This window comes from Eulemur rufifrons, chromosome 10, assembly GCF_041146395.1.
Source record: "Eulemur rufifrons isolate Redbay chromosome 10, OSU_ERuf_1, whole genome shotgun sequence".
In the NCBI taxonomy this organism is placed as follows: domain Eukaryota; kingdom Metazoa; phylum Chordata; class Mammalia; order Primates; family Lemuridae; genus Eulemur; species Eulemur rufifrons.
The window spans coordinates 22,705,593-22,728,485 of NC_090992.1; the positions used below are offsets into that span (position 1 = coordinate 22,705,593).

A 22,893-nucleotide genomic window follows, 5' to 3' on the forward strand; every position below is an offset into this window, starting at 1 on the left:
GACTGAGAGTGTTGTTCTTTGCAGTGAGATGTAGAATGCATGCTGAGGAGGGGCATGGAAAATGTAAGAACCCAAGGAAAATTATTACAAAAAATGAAATACAAGGTGAGAGAATACCAGAGAGGATGAAAGCAGTCATATTGTATTAGGATGAGGACATGTATGCTTATGGTTCAGTGAACAACCTATGGATTCACACTGCTGGGTATGATTCTCAGCTAGAGCACTTGAGTGCTACTTAGTTTTAAACAAAATTAGTCATCTTCTCTGGGGTTTGTTTTTCTCATCTTTAAATGGAAATAATAGCAATATATACTTTACAGTTTTGTCGGGAAGATTAAATGTGACATAGTCTATAAAATGATTGACAACTGTCTGATAGTTATTAATAATTATTTAGGGTATGCCTGTATAATTACACTGATTCCATTTAGATAGAAAAGAACAGTTATGAAACAAACATAAGTTGTTCAAAATGTTAGAGTCTTTAGAGGGTGTCTAATTCAGCTCTCTCATTCTGTAGATGAGGATAGAACGGAGTCTCCCAAACACTATATTTGGTTAAGGAGCTAAATAATAGGGAAGTTGGATAGAGACCGCAGTCTCTCCACCCTTAGTAAAGTGCTATTTCAATTAAATTCAAAGTTGTTTAGCTATAGCAGTTTTTGTATTTTTCTGGATAAAGGCAAGAATAGTAAGACCAAAATATTGTTTTCTGGGTTAAGGGCTCAAGGTGATCTCCATGGTGGTTAAGGCCCAGGGGCATCTAATGAGGGTTTTGTCCAAACCACACTGAGTGTTTTCTCCTCCTCCTAGTTCCTGTGTGACAGAGACAATGTGAGAGTAAGCATCAGGAAAAATTGGAATAATGGAAAGGGAGACGATCATCTTGTTCATTTTTCATTGTTGATTGAGCAGGAGGGAGAGGAATAATTGACTATTCGAATATGTTATAAAATCAAATGTTTGTTCAGAGCTAGGTGACCGAGCCCGGTTGGCCCATTCCTTCCAGCTCACAGAATCACCAGAGGCACTAACATTGAAGGAGAGGTAACCACGTCACTTCTCCATACCTAAACAGACCCTTCTCATCAGTTTCATGAAACAGATCCAGAGAACCACGTTTAGAGCGATTTTATTCAGCATTATACTTAGAACGGTGGAAAACACGAGAGATAACCATAGTGATACGAGGCTACATAGATACATACATATAAGGGAACCATAGTATACAAGGCTTCCTTACGATCACTAATTTTTTCTACAACTTCATGGAATTATGGTAAACATATTATCTTTAAAGGGTAATTTAAAGTGATGAAACAACATTATATTTTAGTTCAACCCAAGCTATGTACATATGCATACATAATTTATGAGATATGTATAATTTATATGTATACAAACAGCACATTTTACTGAGGTAAAGGAGCACAGCGAGGTTAAAAACAAATGGCTAAGCTCATTGTAGGCTTTACAGTGCCACTGAAAGTCACTTTACTAGCATAAAGGCCTCCAACATGCTGTATTAACATACTGATAAATATTTAGACTGTATTTATATTTTGTTCTATTGGAAACTAAACCAAAATAAACATATTTTAAGGCAACCTTTGGAAGTGTCAGCATTTCTTATTTGATCTGCCTTGTGATAAATGCTATTCACAGTGACAATTAAAAATATTGAACAATGAAGGGCAAAGGTTGGCAAATTCATCTTGAACCCATCTTATCCTCATAAAAATTTTCTCTAATGTACAGAAAAGTCATATTTTTCAGCAACCTTCAACTCTCCATTTTGAGGGTTAACATTATTGCTTTTTGGCCCATACATGCTTACCCAGAGCTATGTGTTACAAATTTCCAATTCTGATTTCATGTTCTGAAAAGCATCTACACAAGTCTCAATGCTATTTTTTTTTTTTAAATACAGAAAATAAGAACCTATAGAATACAGGTTGTCCTGGCTGCAAGCTATTCAACACTGCTACTCACTTCCATTGTGTCTTTGGAAAGATAAACTACCCAGTATACCAGGTTGAATCCTGCAAATGCAACTGGGAAGAGAATTCGAGAATACTGGTCTATTTTACTGGTGGCTCCAAAGGCCGGCGGGAGTGGTGGCGGCGTGGCAGGTGTTGGTGGCAAGACGGGCGCTCTAGTCAGGACTTTATTGGCCTCAGGGGATGGAACTACTGGCAAGGTCAGAGAAGTGATTCTTTTCTTCAGATGATATCTGGAATCAGGATGCTGTGGGAAAAAGGCAAATATTCAGCCTAGGTAAGAGAGTAGACATCATTTATTTAGTCATTCATTTTTTCACCATTGACAAACATTTATTGACTATTTACTATTAATATTTAAGGTAAAACGTCCAGAAATTCTTAATAGTATTTGATAGTTCCTCTTTTCCAAAGAAAATGTGAAAACACATGGTAAAAGAACTGATTTGCTCCCTGCCATTCAACATCCTATAATTCAATACATCAGCAATTGATGCCAAGCGTGGTCCATGGTGCAGAAACTGTATTGAGCATTGTACCGTTAGGAAGAATGCACCAGGTTGCAGAGGCATGGCCACTCCCAGTTATGCATAAGCGTGTAGGGCAATGCATGTGGGCAATGGTGTGTTGGGGAGGGGAGTGGATTCCAATTGGGAATATGTGGATAATTAGTTAATACAAGAAAATCACAACTTGGTCCCCTGATCTCACTCTTCTGTACCCATGCCCAGCCTACCTTCTTATCTTCACACACTCATAAGTTTGAACTAGCTGGGATATTAAAAAAAAATATATAGCCCATGTATATCTAAGGCCAGTGACAAAGAATAAATATTCTTAAATTGAGTAGGATGAATGTTCATGCCTTGAAATATACCTGCCTTTTAAGAGCCCAGGAGTTCTATATTGAGAACTTCCTAATTCCCATTCAGAACTCCATCACTGGTCTCCCTGCATCTTACGACACCAAAAATGATTCATTTACTAATGTCAGAATTATTGTGTTCTTTTCTATCATTAGACTTTCCATTCCACTGAAATCCTACAACAATCAACTTTAGTCTTAAAAGGGGTGTTTCGCACCTTAACTGACAGGCAGGAAGCCTGGGATCCAGATATGGCAACGGCCTTGTCCGTGGCAGCAATAAATTCCACTGGTCGATTTCAGTGCTTGTTTCATCCCAACATTTTCTCATCTTTCCTCTAAAGTGTTGGGCCTGGTTCAGAGACTCTGACTCTGTTTGATTTAGACTCCTTTCATGCTGCTGGAGTCTAGGGGGCCTTCCTCTGATTTCTATCTTTTCCTGTCCACATCCTGTAACAATCACTCTCCTTGGGGCCAGGTTGTCCTTGCTGGGTCTCTCACTTCAAACACTTGCTGTACATTAGCCCTGATCTTGTAAAATGGCCTTGTTTCCTCTCTGGCAGCAAAATTACCACTTTGCTGCCTGGCAGGGTATGTTACTCACGTGGGCAAACTCCTGTGGCTTCAGCCAGCAACCCTGCGGCAACAGGATACGACAGCTGCCTCCCCTGTGCCGGTTGAGCCACAGGACCAAAATGACCCGCCGATGTGGTGACATTTGGACTGCAGGAACAACAACCCCAAGAACTTCTTTCTTTATCCCCCTCCTGAGTTTTGCTATTCGATTGGCTGTAGAAATTACTATCTAAATAATAATAGTCATCAGAGAGAGTTTAAGCTCAGTGTGTTTTTAAGGGCTATGGTAAATCTCTTTCTTCACCAGAAACAAAAATGAATAGTATAGTCAAGCCTGATTTGACATAACCATAGTGAATTTCAAGCAAAGAATATCTTTCTTATCTCTTGGCCCGGAACTGTGGTAGGCACTGTGGACAGAATTAAATAATTCATAGGTTTTGGAGATAGAACACTGTTTAAAATATTAGAGGGCCTAGTATGCTGATCTTAGAGAGGAAGTAAGTGACACTTTCTATTAAAAATAGATGACAGCTGAGGACTACTGTGCCCAGGGTCACCAGGCTATGCATGGATAGGACCAGAGTAACAGTACCTTGGTCTCAATGCTTGCTGCCTCTCTAACAGAATAAACAAAGCACTGACTTTCAACAGTATGCTATCATGTTTCTTAGATTCTAATTTGAATTTTCATCCACAGAATGTTATTAAAACATTCTCTACCTGAAAGAGTCAAACGTGTCACAGTTTTATCCTCCAAAGAGAATCATTCTCCTCCCACATATATGGAGCACTAAAATACTTCCCTCTAGTAAAACTTCTAAGGATCATGGTGGAGTAGAAGGAAGGCAAGCCTCCAGAGTAGATTTTCTTTCTAGATGCATCTTGCCTTTTAATAGCATGCATTACCTGTATGAAACCTGTTTTTTCTTTCTATTTGAGGCAGAAGGAGGACAGACATGCCTAGTTCATTGGGACAAAAAGTGACTGTAAAACATAAAGTATCATAAAAATGAAAGGCATTGCTTATTCTCAACCTTTTCTTTAGAAATGTGTGGAGGAAAGATATTTGTGCATCTCTGAGCACTTTCACATTATCACAAAATCAGTATTGTCAAATAACCAGTGTCCAGAGTTAAGAGATACCATTCAGAACCAAAAATCCACGAAAAATTTAAGTAAAATGACATTAGCCTAGAGTTAAAGACTCTTACAATAGGATTTCCCTTTTCCTTATCTATTTACCAAAACAATCTCTATGGAGGGTTTCCCAGGAGTTAAAGAGTATAGGAGAGTCAGCAATCCCTAGCTAACAATTCCATACCTACTATTTGCTTGACATAGACATAGATTCTGTGACACAGACGTAGGTCTCACAGATTCTAATTCTCCCTAAGTTTCGAGTGACTGTCTTTCAAGGTAGCGACAACTATGACTTACCTCATAAATGTTTTCCTGTTTTTTAAAGAATTTGAGATAATACATAATATAGAGAGACATACACACATATATACATATATTTATTTGCTCAGCAAATCTTAGCTCTTACTGTATTTTTCAACTATTTGCAGCATATGTCTGCTTCCATTCTCACCTCTCACCTACGTTTACTTTATTTCTTCGTTGCCTGGAATAACATCCACTTGCCACCCTCTCTTTATCTTTCCTTCACATCTTTTGATACCAAATTCATGTACCTCCTAACATCAATGATTATCCCAGCCCTCATCCACTTTTCTGCCTACTTAGCTAGTATAACTCTTGTCTCTGTTATGTTCTCTCTTGTAGGTATAATTATTTCTGTTGTGACTTATCTCCTTTCCTGGAATGAAAGCTCCCTAATGGCAGAGGGCACATTATTCTCATGTGCAAGTGCTCCACAGTGCCTAGCAAGTGCATAGAACATAGTATATGCTTAATAAACACATGCTGACACAACAAATGAAAGAAAAGCTAAATAATTTCCAAGATTTGGTGGAAGAGGCAGGCAAAGAGAGGGGGACAAAAAGTTTTATGATTATGTTACATTGCACTTTGATATAGTATTTTATATTACTAATATATTACATTACAAGTACCATTTCTAAATGCTTACTGTTGACGAGCACTACAAAACAATATGCAGGCATTATTTCACCTACCCATCGAAAAAATCTATAATGTCATGTTATTATTTTCATTTTAGAGGACAGCAAATGAAAGCTTAAGCAAGAAACACACAGGTGGTAAGTGTCAGGCCTTGGATTCAATCCCTCTCTGATGCCAAAGATCACACTCTTAACAGTTATTATGCTATTTTCCCCATCAACTTTATTGTTTAGGGCACAGTTTCTCAAGCTCAGAATTACCGACATTTGGGGTTGGATAATTCTTTGTTGTGAATGACTGTCCTGTGCCTCTTGGGACACTGAGTAGCATCCCTGGGCTCTACCAACAAGATGCCGCTAGCACGCCCAACCTCAAGTTTTAACAATCAAAAATATCTCCAGACATTGCCAAATGTCTTTCAGGGTTAAATGGCCCCCATTGAGAATCACTAGGTTAGAGTTACAACCATTCCACTGCCCAGCAGTGGCCAGCGGGGAGGAGGGATTTCTAGCAGTCAGCAAATATGATAGGCTAAAGGACATGCAAGAGACCTGGCTACCCCACACTGGATCATCGCTGTTGAATAATCATGAACTGGTGGCACAAGGAGACTGGACGTCAATTTAGAAGGAGCACATTGAATTTCTGATATGTGAAGAAAGCCAATTTTGCGAGCCATTCAAGCTACAGGTTTGCCTTGGTCCCGCCTGCTCTATTGTAAGCCTAGCAGCTTCAGCTGATGATAAAATAGGCTTTTATCAGAGTCCAGATGAGGGCTCAGCTTGGGGCTGTCACTGTTTTGAGTGGAACACCTGTGGTTTTGAATTTTTCCAGGGCTCCCTGCTGCTGAGTGCCATCCTGCTTTAGGTATTTATAGAGCCCTGCTTTGTTTTAAGTAATGCCATATTGCAAAGGTTCTTTGAGTCAAACTGGACTTTATGACAATCAATTATTTGATATAGGGATAAGGCACTTGGGACGTATTTAGATCATTTTGATACATCATTCAGTGAGTCTAATATTTTTTAAAGGAAGAGGCAGTAGATTATCTCTCATTAGATATATTTGAACCAGAGCTGCCCTAGTGAAGGGCTAAACAAAGCACCTAGTTTTAGAACCAGAAAATAGGGGCACCAAAAAAATGAGAAAAAAAATGTTAAAAATATTTAGTTTTTGATATTTTTCAATACCATCATAATCATTATGGGGAAAATTAGAACTCCTTTGAATTTTCTTGCATTTATGTTATCATTGGTAGATTTGAGAACAGAGACAAAACTAGAATTTCTACAGAGAAGCAGCTTATTGGCAACAATCTAGTTGGTCCACGGTGCTAGGAGACGCGTCTGGAAACCATATTAGAATGTTTGGAGGGTTCAGAATGAAGTATGGCACAGAAATTTAATAGAAGGTCTGGGGAAAAAGTTAACCACCTACACCCCAGGTTCCCCATAAATCATACAATGGCACAACCATGAAGAAAGAACACCAGGATATTTCTAGAGCTTGGAGTCTGTAACGGTCTTAATTTAACACTTAATTCTAGGAAGTAATGACAAAACTCAAAAAAATCTTTGCAATATTTGGAACTGGTAAGGTAAGGCTTTCAGTATCCCATCCTTCAAATCTCTCTATAGGCAAGGGCAGCGTGGTGACGCCCCAGTACACATCTCTACATTGAAGAGGAGGACAGGAGGGACGTATACCTTGTTTCCCTCTCTAAGCTCACGTTTCCAGCAACCAGCCCAGTGCTTCAAGCACAAGGCCAGGCTCATCCTTCTGTTCTCAGCATAGACATCACTCCTTTAGAAGTGAAGACCCCTCCAGACTGAGTTACACAATCTTGCATGTACTATTTGTCTCCAACCACAGCCTTTTCCACAGCGTTTTGTTAAAGCTCATTGATTTGTTTCTCTTCCTTGCTGGACAAGAAGCTCCATGAGGGAAGGGACCCTCTGGACATCACTCACTAGTATAATCTTAGCCTTCTACAAGAGCCTGGCACATAAAAGCACTTATCAAATACTTACGGTATGAATAATTCAATGAATAAGTAAGTACTCAATGCATGCCAGATGAACAGAAAAAAGAAAACAAATGAACAATGTAATCAGTATAAATACAGTTATTGTCCTGACTAATGAAATTTTGGTCAGTTTTGTGTGTCCATCGTTTACAAAAAGCATCACACCCCTGTGAAGAAGAGAAGCCACACTGGGAGTAATGACAATACCCAAAGGAAGTACAGATGGAGTGAGTGGGAGATTCATTCTCAGCAACATAGCGATGAGGGCTTAGACCTTTAAAATGACAAGGAAACCAGCAAAACATGCAAAAAGAGGTCAAGGACCAAACTGGTCTTATGTGTGGTGTAGACATAGGTATATCCCAGAGACATAATATGCTCTGAAACCATGAAGCCAGGAATAACTGTCTAATGTTAAGGTAGCATACAAGGTAAAAATGATAAGACAACAGGAAAGAAACTGATGACAATTTCTTTTCAAACCTAAAAAAAAAATAAATCTCCAATTCCAAAGGCCTTAAAAACAGAAAGATAATTAGTCTATAGAGCACTTCTGAGGATTTAGCTTTAAGGTGTCTCTTCGGATTTGAATCCTAACTTTTAAATGCCTGAGTTTCCTTGTCATTATTATATTAAATTCCAAGGTCAAAATCAAAGAGATAAAGTCATAAACTTTTACCCACATCCATTCTAAGTAGTTTCCTATGAAAAACAATGAGCATATTAAAATATACAACTTAGAATCACATAAAATATGCAAGCACTGAATTTTATTTCAAGTTTACCACATTAGTTTCCGACTTCAGTATCTGACTTATTCAAATAATGTTGTTTTGATTACAACTGAATAGGTATTTTTAAATGTCATGGTATTTGAAAGAAAATGTCTTGCAATCATAATATACCATTGTGTAGTATAAATTGCAAATGTGTAATTTATGTTTGTTCCTCTACTTTATGTAAGACGAGTTGCCAAGTTTTGACATGAACAAATAAGATGTAAATGTTCTATGTAATCTCCTATAATTATTTTTGATACTTGCAAGGTTTATATTGTTTGATTTGGTTATTTTTGTTTTTATTTTTATTTTGACACTTTACCCTTTTAGAAGCAAAATTTTCCTATTTATTGCTTTAAAATATTTTAAATAAAGCCAAGTTCAGAAATATATTCTTTCATAAGGGAAAAAAAATTAACTTGTAAGAAAAAAGTACTTGGAGATGATTTAAATGCAATTTTTTATCCAGCTTCCCAAAGGACTTACTTATACGTTACTATTTTGGGATTGTAGGAGATAGTTTATATGAAGACCTGAGATCTTAAATTCCATCTTATTAATAAATTATTCCTTTAAAATAATAGCCTGAGGGGATGATTACTCTACATTTTCTCTAAGGATTTGCAATCGTAATCCTCTCAGTACTATGTATTTCCAAAGAGTTGAAACAAATAACTTGGTCTTTCTTTTTATTTCAATATCTATCAAATGAGCATATTCAAAATCATTCTAGTTATATTTTTACCCTGTTCTTAACAGATTCCATTCTTCATTTTTACTATATTTCTCAAATAATAAGTACTGGTAAACTGAATTCCAATAAACAAATTTTCCTCATTTGTAGATCTATGTTAAGATAATATATGACCTTTGGATAATACATATATTATATACTTATTAATATATACATACAGACAGCTTATAACAGAATCACTTATTTTTACAATCACAAAAAGATTCCCAAAAACATTTGGAATTTATCTCGCCTCAAAAAATGGTTTTCAAATGTTTTGGACTAAGCCTGCAAACTAGCATATTTTCGTTACAAGATTTATATTTTGGTGACCTTTCAAACCACATATATATGAAGAAAACATCATTAAATCAAAGGAAGAATTTTGGGAATTACCTACATTTTCAAAATGTATTTTCCAGTGATATGCACCCTGATATATTTTAGTCTTTAGGGAATTTTGGGGCTGGGGGTGGGTTCAGCCTCTGTAATGTTGTGGAAATCAGGAGTTCTTGAATCAATTCCCAGTTTTCCTACCAGTTAGTAACTAATATTTTCCCTCTTGAACTCCATTTTCCCACTTGTAAAAGAACATAATTAGGCTGGACCACTGGATGGCAAACTTTTTCTTTTTTTTTTAAATGAGGGAAATTTTTTAAAACCTTTAAATTCCATATTGCCACTTATTTTGAGAATGGCTTCTTATTTCTTGCAGAAAATGTAAATTCTCAAACAAGTTTCTTAGTTTTTCAAAGAGAAAAATTTCAAAAGAAAATGATCACCTTTTTAGCCAATAAATGCCTCAGTTTGGAGAAATGAAACACACAAAGCTTTATAATTTTTATCATGAAGTTAAACTGAGGATTACTGGGCTGCAAGTGGTCTTGAAATTTGAAAATGTTTACTAGAATTGATCAATTATAGAGGAATTTCCAGTTCAAAGTATCTGTATTACTCGACTTTACAGAGCAAAATTCTCTTTTCTAAGAGTTACTATTTAAAGTTTGTATTAAAATAAAATTGTATGCTATCAATGAGTTTTGTAATCCATTTTTTAAAAGTATGTTCAGTTTAACTGTTGTTAGAATTTATTATTACATGAAATTGAAATTTGGGGGCACAATTATGGCCCTTGAATTATTAATGATCCCGTTTGTTTTTTATACAAAAAACTTCGGGACCAGAGATAAGCCACAGAAAATTCAACATAAATTTGTATTTCTCACCGAATATAAACCACTGAATATGAACTCATTGATATACATATATTTAATATATAAATGTGAATATAAGAATGTTTTAATATGAATCAAATACTTGGGTTATGACTCGGAATTCAGAGACCCTATTATTCACTATCCACAGAAACCTTGCCCTCATGAAATAAAGCAGCAAGCAGATTTCTAGCAAAAATGGTCCATTCCATAGAAGTCCCTCTTTCGCTGTTTCTTTCTTTCAGACTGTGAAGCCTCATTAGGAAAAAATTTTTTTTTTTTTTTTTTTACTTTATTCTCCTTAGTTGGTATAAGTGATCCTGTTCAAAGGAAACATCTAAAGGCTAAGAAGAATTTTCTAGTCTCCTCTGAGAGCCTGGAGTCTGCCAGTACAAGTGAGGATGATGAAAGAAGAATACCAAAAGTTTAGAGCAAAGATAAATGAAAGATTGTTCCTTAGCTTTTTTCTGTAAAGTTGGAAGAGAAACTGGCCTTGCTGTTGGAACTAGAGTTATGTAACTTGTACTCAACTAACATCACTTTTAGACTCTGTAGTTGTTTGTGATCACTGTTGGGGCTGCTTTTTCCTATGGTGGGCAACATGAGAAAAAGTAAACAATTACCAAAACAATCTCAGCTTCCAAGGGTTCAGTCGCTTTCGATATCATCACTGGGGCTGAGGCTGCAATCTGTGCCTTCTTTTTGGCCCTTTGTGTCTGAAGATTGGTGAAGTAGTTGACAGCTGCGAACTCAATAAGAGCAGAGAAGACGAAAGCAAAGCAAACAGCTATGAACCAATCCATGGCGGTTGCGTATGACACTTTTGGCAGGGAGTGCCGGGCACTGATGCTCAAAGTGGTCATGGTTAGAACAGTGGTGATCCCTGCGGTGGAAAAGAATAGGAAATGCATGTAAGCACTGGTAATGCTATAACAAGATCAGATGAAAACATATTGGTAGAGAGAAGGAAACACCTTAACAATGTTAAATAATTATTGTTATTTTATTGTATTATAATTGCTCATAATTATAGGTATTATCATTTTTGTGCACTTTGATACTTAGTGCAGTGACCTTTTATATTACAGTTGCTCAAAAAATATTTGCTGAACTGAAGTTGTTCAACTATTGTAAAATTTAAGTCATAAATAGTTCTAGTTGTTTAGTGCTCAAGAAAACTTATAATGAAATATTATCACTTAAGTAAAACAAAATTAGCTTGAATTTCTGGTCAATTTTACTAGTTAATAACATCTTTCATCATAGTTATGAATTCTATCTGATATGAATATTAGCATGAAATTAGGTTACTCATTTTTTTTTATTTCTAGCCTGGTTTTAAGGTAAAATATTTACTCATAATAAAATAAATTGTATCATTCATCTAGTAGCAATTTTCCTTCTTGAACTAAGACTTGGGGAATTTATAGAATTAGGGGATGTGTAACATGGATGGTCAATATCATTATGTAGACATTCTTTTACAATTTGCAAAAAGAGATCTATTTAGTATAATAGATTTTAAAAATTAAGATTCACCTGAGATTTCAGTTCAACTCAAGTCTTCCCTCCCTGTAGACTACTAAATTTATAATCATGAGAACCCAGAAAAAACTGGACTTAGTTACTTACTGATAACATTTGAAGTTATAACTCTTTTTATTGTTTCATTTTGCTCCATCAAAGCTAGTAGTTATTCTATACATCAGAAGTGGAAATAAATATTTAGGTTGAAACATAGGAAATTGGTGATATTTAACTACATTTAGACCTGCAAAAATGACAATTTTATATGGTTCAATCTAATAAAAGTGAGATACAATTTATGGATTAATGGATTCAATATCTTAGCCTTTTGCTTTCATGGATTTACCTGTCAGTTTTAACCTTTCTGCTTTTCTTCAGTTATGAAAAAGCAAATCAAGATAAAACACTGCTAAATGAGGCACATGAAAGCCATAGGAAACCAGCCAAAATTCCTGCTGAAACAAATTTTTTGTTGATTCTCCACACAACTTGCAATAAGATGAGGGTCATTTTACATGATACATATGTCTGAGTGAGACACGAGTCTATTTCCTGCGTGGATTGGAAAAGTGCACCAGTGTGACTATTCACCCAAAATACACAAGCAATGAGAGATGAAGGATGAATGGAAGTGGAGCACAAGTGTGAGGCATACCAAAGACAGTTCTTGCCGGCACAGACTCCTTATTAATCCAGAAAGACACCTGGGAGAGAATGACTGTCATAATGCACGGAGTATATATCTGTATCATGAAGTAGCCCATCTTCCTTTGCAAGTGGAAATAAACTGTCATTATTACATATTCACCTGTTGGAAGACACGTACATCAGTATTATTATTGCTGACGGTCTGCAAAAAGAACGCAGTTGAATATAAATCTTGAAGATTTTAAATTAGCATGGAGTGGAAGAAAATAAGCAAAGGCGTATTTCAATGTATGAAAAAGCTACTTGATCAGCAGGTGATAGAGCAAAGAAACACACCAGTTCATTGTTTTCAGTGGGGTTCTGTCAAATACATATAAAACTCCCCATTTCAGGAATATACAAATCTTTATATGCACCTGGTTGTGAAATCAATTTGAAAGGAAGCTACTCATCACTTCAAAACAGCATGCTTAGCTGAGAATGGCTTACGTGAAGGAAAAAGAAATAAATGTTTTGAAAATGTGCACCGGGGTCACTTTGAAGGGTGACATGCACGCATTGATCAAATTCTTACCTGTGTTAGATTTAATCGTCTCACTAGATACTGTTTGTCCAATCAGATCATACTGGAGGAGGCTTGAAGATTCTTCTGGGACTTCTACTGAGTAAAGTGGTCCTTTTTTCCATGTATATATGATTTCACTTTTGGGGTAAGCATCTAAATTTTTGAAACAAATTAAACATAGCAGTAAATCTGACTAGATGGTAGTTGTCTTTTTTGTTTCCTTCAAAATAAGTATCGTTTATATAAAAAGGAAACAAAAAAATTTTCTTTAATGTTTTTCTTTAATCTCAGTGACTAAAACCTCTATTTATGAGATTGACAGATATGATTAAGTATATTTCTCGACCACACTGAAAGTGTCATGGTAATATTTCTTTCTTGTTTTCTAGTCTCTGACTAAAACAAAATAATTACGTAGTTTAAATGCATTATTTGACTCTCAGAAGGTTTTGGTAACTTACAACTCCCAAACTTGAGTGGACAAGCATGCCCATCCATAGGAAAGTTAACCAACCTCATGGGACAGTCAGCATTGATGGTAAGCCTAGGGACATCGAAATAAATGGTTCTGAGTTAGTATGATGGATGTATCATTTAGGCAGAGAAAACACAACTGGAGAAACCTCACCTCATGGTGTATAAAATGGTTCCATTCTGCATTATTCTGAAGAGTTTATTAGGGGTCGTCATGTTGTGAGCAATTGACTTCTTGCCATTCCTGAAAAATGTGTCCGGGGTCCAGATTTTACTGACCATCAGGTTATTCAAACTCAGAATCTCGGCTGGCCCCCCAAACTTCAGCCTCTCATCAGTCCAAGTCTGACGGAAGAAAACGTCCATTGTATACTCCTAAGGGAAAATAAAATATTCACGCAGGCTGTGTTTGTTAAGAATAGTTTACTCACTAGCTTATATATACCTGATCCCAAACCTTAAGCTATAAAGCAACTTTTTATGGCAATAACTTCTCAGTACAATTTTCATGAATTATTAGCTTTCTTGAACTCAGAAACTTTGTATTATAAAATTTAGTGCTGTGTTGCATAATTCTCTCTCTTCCACCTCCACTCTCCTCACCATTCTTCCTCTTTATCTATCCAGTCATCCATCTCTCCAGCTACCAAAATACCCTTCCTTAATTTAGAAGAAAAATAGATGCAAATACTTAGTCCAGGCTTTGTGCTGGCCTTCCTACTATCAGCTAGTCTAGCCATTCCTCTCTGCACCTCATTCACCCTGAAAGAAATCTCAGAGCCTCACAATACCATTTAGTACAAAGTTCCACAGACAGATAAACTTTACTTGATAAACACACTATGGCTGCAAATCATATTTATTTTGTATTGCTCTCAGGGAACATAAAAACAAATGTTACCATGATTATTCTAAAGAGAGCTATCATTTAACTATACATAATCAAAATTATCAGTTTTAATTTGTGGCTTTTATGACATACCATTAAAATATTTAAGAATTATGATAAGGACTATTGCAAAATTGAATGACAAATAACAACTTGTAATTATGTCAAAGTGTTGAAAAAAATTGCTTTGCCTGCTTTATAAATTCCTTTATGAGACTTATTACTACAAATAGTGATTATATTTTAAAATATAATTTGGCATGCAATATATGTATACAGTAATGATCCATGCTACAGTAGGGATCTATTGTGCAAATGAACTTTAAAAAGAAACACAGGCATAAGATATATTCCAAGTATATCCAGATTTCAATAATATAGTAGAAAATGGTAAGTGGTTGTTTATGCTTGAAGTGACTCAGTACTCAAATGAAAAATATGACACCAAAATAATTCAGGATTCTGAATAATGCTGACTCTGCTTTTCCCTTAAGTCTTAAGATATTTATCTCTGGAATAAAACATTTCCTCTGTCCTTCCCCTTCTTCCTTGTTTTCTTTCTTCCTTCCCTTCTCTTCTCTTTTTTTCTCTTCCTCCTCTACTCCTGCCTTTTTCCTTTCTTTCTATCAGCCTTCTTTTTTTTTCTTCTTCTCTTGTCAACTCATAAAGCAGAAGGTGAAAAAGTCTCCAATAACTGTTTATCCAGAATTGCATTTTCTTAACAAAATCTAATGATGCATTTCTTTAAAGACAGTTATGTTTATTTCAGCATTAGTATTTATGTTTTAGTTTCAGATGGAAATGCTACCTGAGAACTGGGAAAGAATACCATGATACACTTTGTTCTAGAAAACTAGTTCAGGTTTTCATTGCCACTTGCTATAAATACATTCTTACGAATCCTACAGCCATCTGTACCTGGAACAGAGTCCCCAGAACACCTACTGGTCCATTCGCAATGTAAAAGGTAGAATGCATTAGCCTTTCCAAATGACTCCCTTTATTGGTTTAATAAAATATGCTTATCATTATGTTGCTACAAAAGGCAGCTATGTTTTAAATTTCATAGATATCATTAATATGCTCTTATATGGCATAGGATCTTTGTGTTTTTGTCCTCCTCCAAAAAATTTACTAGGACTTCACAAAGGGAAAATCTTCTCTTTGAAGGGAAGAATCAGTGCATAATATATGGGTGGAAGAGAGAATATAATCTTAAAAAGTCTCTAAGCTTAAAATGTTCAAGCAGAGCCCTTAGTGAAACGTGAACATTAAACCAGTAATCTACTCTAATGGCCATGCCCGCTCAGCAGGGACACACATATTCCATCGGGAATCTGCAGCCAAGCTTGTTGGCAGTGCCAATTGTCATGAGTTCTGGGACTCCACTCTGCTCCCCTAAGTAAAAATGCCCAGCTCACTCAGAGCTCACTCACCATCTCCACATCTGACACAGGCCCAAAACTGGTCACATAAATGTCTGTTTTGACTTCAGTGACAGCACCTGAAATTAGCCCAGAGGGATGGGGCAATTATCACCAGGAATGTTAAGTGGACTGAAAACTTAGTGACTGAACTTAGTGACTCTACCATAAAATCCCTTCTCATGGCCAGACTCTGCAACTATTACACTCCTATTACACTCCTATCACACTCCAGCAGTGGGAGTCCTCAGGTCTTTCAACTCTAAGAAATTACATCAGTTGCTTTCTTTTTAATTCATTCTAGTCAAACTGGGGGAACATTAAGGAATAAAAGAAAACTAGATTAGTTCCAATAAAAAATGATAATAACTAATGTATACTAACAGCTTTCATGGGTAAATGTTAAGAAAATTGTTTTTCATGGAGAATATCATTCTACACTCACACAACTCTATGAGGCAAGTATTGATCATACACCCACACTACAGTTGAGCATACTGAGGCTTAGAGAGTCCAAGTAACTTGCATAAGGTCATTAACTGAGGAAGAGGCAGAGGCTGAATGGGAACAAACACAACCTCTCTGCAGTACCTCTGCCCCTTACCACTCTGACATACCACCTCCTTTCTGACTCCTCTGGGTCTTGGAAGGGTAGTCAAGGTGGGAATGAGACCAAAGGTATTTGATATAGCAAAAATGTAGCTTCTTACCTCCAAATCCTGGCCGCAGCCGATTGTCATAGCCCTCGAGCAAGTTGTCCAGGATCCGACTGATGTTTTCTGAGTAGAAGTTGCCTTCATCTTCCAGTTTCCCTAAGGCATTTTCCAGCCTGTAAGTAGAAAGTCAACGATCCTCATTTTCAGCCTCAGAGAAGATGTTTTGTCTAATCTACCCTAGTCTACTCCACCACAAATACATGATACACCAGCCCTGGCTTCTTCCAAGATTTGATATAGAAGTCACCCCATAAGTGTATATTTTCCTTTTCCTCTGAACTAAAAAGAAAAATCAGGGGAAAAAATCTTACTCACCATAGAATAATGTACAGCCAGGGCAGAGGCGATGCCATGCTAGGGTGCACTGAAATGCCCCGTTCACCCTTCTCCTGGTTTCTCTCCTCCAACTAGCCCTCCTTTGCTGATCAACTAGAGAAATCCTCCAGACCCCTCATATTCCTGTTCCTTGTTTGCTTCCAATCAGTAATCCAACAGATACAGAAGTTGCCAGAAAACTTTGAAGGGTCCCCTGGCTCTCTTCTTTCTTGTTTTTGTCTTTTCACTTGGAACGAGGTAGTTTATGGTCTTAGACTACGTCCTGCAGACACCAGCCTCCTCTGAATGACTCAGTTGGGAAATGAGAGTCTGAAGGGACAGTGCATGGTCGGAGAGCAGTGACAATAATCAAATAAGGCATTAGGCGAGATTAGAAGGAAGAAATCCACTGCTCGTTTTGGCATGGAATTAGCAGGCCCCTGTGAGGAAATTTGGAAAGCAGTGGCATCTTGCTGATTGAGATTATGTTCCAATGGGCTCAGCATTTATTATTTCTATGGTTCACAGAAGGATTCCTACACAGCTCTTACTGTCTCAAAAAGTCTAACAATATTGAAACCCTCTCGGGTTGTCTTTCTGATTTTCATAAGCTTTATCAGCTTTGGACACACCTTTCCTCTGGATTTAAAATTTTTCCCTCACTACTTATTTACTAGCCCTGGTGACATGATGGAACAACTCCTGGCCGTCTTGCTATTAAGCGAGTATTTTTTTAAGTACTTTGCTGATCCTTTCTGTCAAAGGTATGTCATTTCAAGCTAAGACAGAAATAGGTTCTACCACTATCTTTAGAAAGCTGGTCAGTTTTTTGAATGTTATCTATAGGAGACAATGTCGGAGAAATGGTAGGATAAGGTTCCCTACACAGAAACACTGCAAGAATAAAGAATCCATAGACATGGTTAATGGTGATGTCACTGGGCTATTTTACTAGGCTTGTCATAGGTCCAAAGCAAAATGTCCGCATCCAAGAAATAGCATTCTATACCCAGTTCTGGTAGGAGGAAATTGTATTAGTATAAAAAGTCCACTTGAGCCTTATAATTTTAATTTTTAAATAAAAATAATAATAGTCATAAAAAATATTATGCATATATAATATTTAAATTCAGGAATATAAGATAAGGAATCAAATGTCTCAATTCAGCATCCTCTTTCCAAGTCGACTCGTCACCCATCCAGTTCACAGTCTGTATCTTCCGAATCTAACTGGACAAAGGCCATGGTGACTGTTACGGAAATATAGCACAGTCTTAAGAGACATATTGAAAGACATGATATAAATAATTTGAGGAGCATTTTAATATTAATAAATTTGCTATAGCCAAGAAGAAATGTAAAATAGGAAGAGTACAAGATTTCCTGTAGATTTTTTAAAGAATACTCAAGCTCACAGTTATGCGGAATTTTCTGGTTACCCAGCAAAAACGTGAATACTCTGCAGCATACCTAGAAAGTGCTTTACGGCACATTTTTTTCCTCACATTTTTTTACTTGTGCTGCAAATAAAACCATTCCCTACTCCTAGTTATCACCTTTGAAGCCACATACAATAGTTTCTCAGGGAAAGACTGCATGGCAGACATTTAAACGAAGATACCTACCATGTTCCCGCTAATTTAAGTTAAACACTGCTAAAACTTTTTCCTGTTCATTATAGGATCCAGTTTATCTCTTCTCATTCTTTTCACTCTTCTTTAAACTTAATCCCACTGTTGACCACATTATATTTTCGATTCACATTGAATGTGCTATTACTTGAACCCCCTAAATATCTGGTATATATTATGCTGTTAAATAATTCTCTGTTCACTTTTACTATGACTTAGCTTTTTATTCAACCATATGTAACCACAAATTCTACATTTATCCCTGTTACCTTGTTAGATTTGTATCATTTTTCTTTCAAAATATTTACCACCCATCTCTGATTTGTGTCATCACACAGAAAACTTAGTGAAGCTTTTAGGGCTGAATTTTTTTCACATGGTGAGTAACAATTCATTTTAGGTGATATTGTGCATTTTTACATACATTCTTATAAAATAGGCATGTTTCTCATTAAAATTATTAAACAAGGAACACATAATAGTTAAGTTACATTTGTCTCTAAACAAAGGATAAACACAACTAATTCTATTTTTTCATAGGTTTTAATTGGTAATCAATTAATGAAGGAGAAGGGAGATCTTTTCTACTCTCAACAGAAAAAAAATACTAGAGCTGGAAGGGATGAAAAGTTATATAATTTTAGTCATTTCACCACTGTTGACCTCATTTTTAAAACGAATGTGGTAGACCTCACAATATCTAAAGTACTTGAGCTCTGTAATTCTGTGGATTTGAATTATATGTTAATATATACACATATATGTAATGAAGTCCCATGGTCACACCTTCTTGTCAGAACTGGGGCAGATAAGGTCTATTAACAGCACTATTAATTGGATGAAGATCATTATTTTCCCATGAAACTAGCAAGAAAAGAGAGAATTCCAGATCATGACAGTAGCTATGATTTGGCAGATATGTGGTCATTTATGTAGTATGCTGACTATGCAAACCAAGCTCCAGAGCTCCCTCATTTAAAGAATTAACCTTCTTCTGGCAAATTTGAGACTATTTATCTCACATCTGTCCATTTTACAGCTGTTTCTCCAAAATATGTTTTCTTTTCTGAACCACTTTGGACAACCACTTGCTTGCTTTTTTATCTCCACTGGGAAGTCTATACCTACCGTCCTTCCCAACAAAACTGCTATTAATACACAGGACTCTGCAGGAGGACAACATAAAAAAAATCATTGCTCTCTCCTGTACCCTATACTTTAATTTCTGACACCACCTTCATTAACACAGTATTTGTGTGTATAACATAAATGACTTATCAAAGATTCAGGGATAATTAGAGAACATTGTTGCACAGAAAGAGCAAGCTTGACAATAGACACTAAATGGTACTTTCCATGGTACAAAAGAACCCATACATAAATGCATTTATAAACAAAAGCCCAAAATATTCCAGGTAGGTACAGAATTGCCTCTTGGACAACATTGATGCCTCTTGCATCTTCTCACTGCAAATCTTCATTGATCTTTTCAAAGAACAATGTTGGGATTGTGCTTTCCATAGAAATTTTGTTCCTCCTGCAAGTGGGGGAGAATATACACTGACATCCAGTATGTAGAGGCCAGGCATGCTGTTAAATACTCTACAGTGCACAGGACAGCCCCCACAAAAAAATAATTATCCAGCCAAAAATATCAGTAGTACCAGAGTTAAGAGGACTTGCTGTAAAATAACACCACTCAAACTTGGATAAAATGCCCCTGGATGGGATGGTTTAGCTTCTTACATCCTACCATTCCAAAATATCTCCATTGGCATAATGTTCCTGTAGTCTTCACTTCCCCCTTGTAATATATTGAGCATGGCACTTGCCCAAACATACACACATACCTATATTTCTGAGACCAATAAGGATATAAAATGAACACACAATTAAGGAAGTTAAAGCAAGCAATACATTGAAAGAGTGTATTTGCAAATTTATGAAAGAATTGCTATATGAACATACAATAAATTAAAAGCAGGCAAATAAATTGACATATGGATATATAATATACATTTATGATTCATTATAAAAAATGGTTAAGAAAGATGAAAGATGGTCATCACTAATAATAACTAATGAAATGCAATGAAACAAAACTTTATAAATTTATCCTATGGTAGGTCATAGATTGTTAAGAATTTTTGTAGGATGATGTTCAGTGCAGTGCTTTCAATAGTATATGTAATTTGCATTTGGGGAAGGGCAATTCTTCATGAGGTGAGGCTGTCCTACAGATTTCAGGATATTTTTGATCCCTTGCTCTAGCCCACTAAATGTCTCTAGTGTTCTCTGTACATGGTAACATTCAAATATACCACCCTCAACATTTTGAAATGCTTCCTAGAGGGAAATTATTACTCCTAATGGAGAGCCACTCTGAATGCAGCACATTGAAATTATACCGGAGTTCATAGTTAAAACTAAAATATGCTAAAGGCTCCACAGGCTAAATTCAAAGAAATGCCTGGTATTTGGGTCAGCCATCTTTCTGCATCCACAGGCTCATAGATAGGTTTACAGTAGATTAGCAAAACTAATCCCTCAACCTATCCCCATCCCAAATTAAGTACATAATTGGGGAGAGGAAAAGAGAACTAGAATTTTGGAGAAAGCAATACGTTAGTGAGAGGTTCTTATCACCTTCTCTAGGAAGACAGAGGCAGTCCCCTCCCTGACAAGTGAGGGAGACTATGAGTCATTCACTGCTAAAAAGTGAGAATGACTAGAAAAGAACCACTGACATCTTTCTTGGCAATACGCTTGCTGTGAGAAAAGCAAAAGGCCTGGATGGTAGCACCAGAGAGTAACAAGGGGGAGTCTGACATTATTTCTCTGAAGAACGGGAACCTATATGAACATTTAGACTGGTCTACCTTCAGTTCTATAGACAGGCCTCCCAGAGTAGCAAATTTTAGTGGGGCTTGAGCACAGTGTGATGTAGTGTGATTGAGAAAAGAGGGAGGTGATCCTCTCCATTCCAGTTCTAGGAAGAATTGCATGAATGCAAAAGTAAACTCCAGTGGTTCATGTGGCTCTGTATGAAGGAACATAGAGGCAAGTGGAAGGGCAATAGCAATGACATCCGGGTAACCACCAAACCAAGCAAGAGGAGGCCCATCTCCAAAAAAGGTGTTGGGGACATATAACGATTGGAAGCCGTATTATCTGACCAACCTGTTGCAGAAGGGGCTAGAACAAAGCTGAACAGCAATTTTTTCTCTGCTTCCAAAGCAATTTTCTTGAACAGGCCCTTTTCTCTTAACATTATTACGTGGCATCTAAATCTGAACAAAGAAAGATGTTCTCAGATAATCTTTGCATTGGCTATGGGCAAAATCTCACCAGTTATGTTCTAAACATTCTGTATTTTATAATTGGCTCCTCTTTAAACATGTATGGCTTAACAATAATCCTCGAATACTTTAAAGCCTGTTTGGAGTTGTTTGGGAAGAAGAATATCAATAATATTCAGGCCAAAAAGTAAGTGAAACTAGGCTTTTAACATAGTTTCTAGGAGACCTAAGAGGAAATGAATTAAAACGTTTCTTTTGAGATATTTATCATAACTAAAATTATTGGTAACATGTAAGTTTGGGGCTACATAAACATATGACATAATTAGTTTCATCATATAGCATATTGAGATGCATAAACAATTTGCATGTACAATATCTCTTGTGGCTCTTCTTCCCCAAATGAGTTGGGCAGAATGGTGTTATTATTCTCATCACTTGGGTACATACAAGGCCTAGATAAGTAAACATTTCTCCGTGATTGCAAAGTCAGTAGAGGGCAAGCTGGGTGTAGTCTTTAGATTCATAGTCAAGTGATTTTTAGCTAAGCCAGGTGAACTAATATGCTGGCTTCTTGTTGCCAGTAAGTTCATTTTGACTGAAACCATTTTCAGTCTTCACCTAATGACAAGAGAGAATGGAGATGAGCTTCAGAAAACCAGAAGCCCTTGCATTGTCCAATAATAACTCTAGTCAAGTAACTGTTCTCTGAGGATTAGAGGGTCTTGAACCAAAGGTTTTCAGTATTCATGTAACTACTTCCTACCTCGTCCCAAAATACCTGAGACTTTTTTCCCTGCCTGCCTTAGAAACTATAATAAAGAGCAAGTCAGTCTAAAATTAATTAATAAACCTCGCTTGGGTGAGGCAAAGACATAAAATATTTGAAGATATTTGTACTTCTGTGTTTATTGCAGCATTATTCACAATGGCTAAAATGTGAAATCAACTTAAGTGTTTATCAAGGGATGAATGGATAAAGAAGATGTGGTATATGTACACGAAGGAATATTATTTAGCCATGAAAAAAGAAGGAAATTTTGTCATTTGCAGAAACATGGATGGAACTGGAGGACATTATTTTAAGTGAAATAAACCAGGCACAGAAAGACAAATATTGC

At 36.4% G+C, this 22,893-nt stretch overlaps 1 protein-coding gene across 1 annotated transcript; it reads right to left on the bottom strand.

Moving 5' to 3' along the window:
* Nucleotides 1-1,974: 1,974 nt before the first annotated feature.
* On the bottom strand, nucleotides 1,975-16,880 carry GABRA6 (gamma-aminobutyric acid type A receptor subunit alpha6). Its single transcript, XM_069484256.1, has 9 exons — nucleotides 16,843-16,880; nucleotides 16,522-16,640; nucleotides 15,824-15,891; nucleotides 13,653-13,873; nucleotides 13,486-13,568; nucleotides 13,034-13,177; nucleotides 12,467-12,619; nucleotides 10,908-11,167; nucleotides 1,975-2,250 (listed from the first exon to the last, which is right to left on the bottom strand). Exons 1-9 carry the CDS (start codon nucleotides 16,878-16,880, stop codon nucleotides 1,975-1,977), a joined length of 1,362 nt encoding a protein of 453 aa, XP_069340357.1.
* Nucleotides 16,881-22,893: the final 6,013 nt, after the last annotated feature.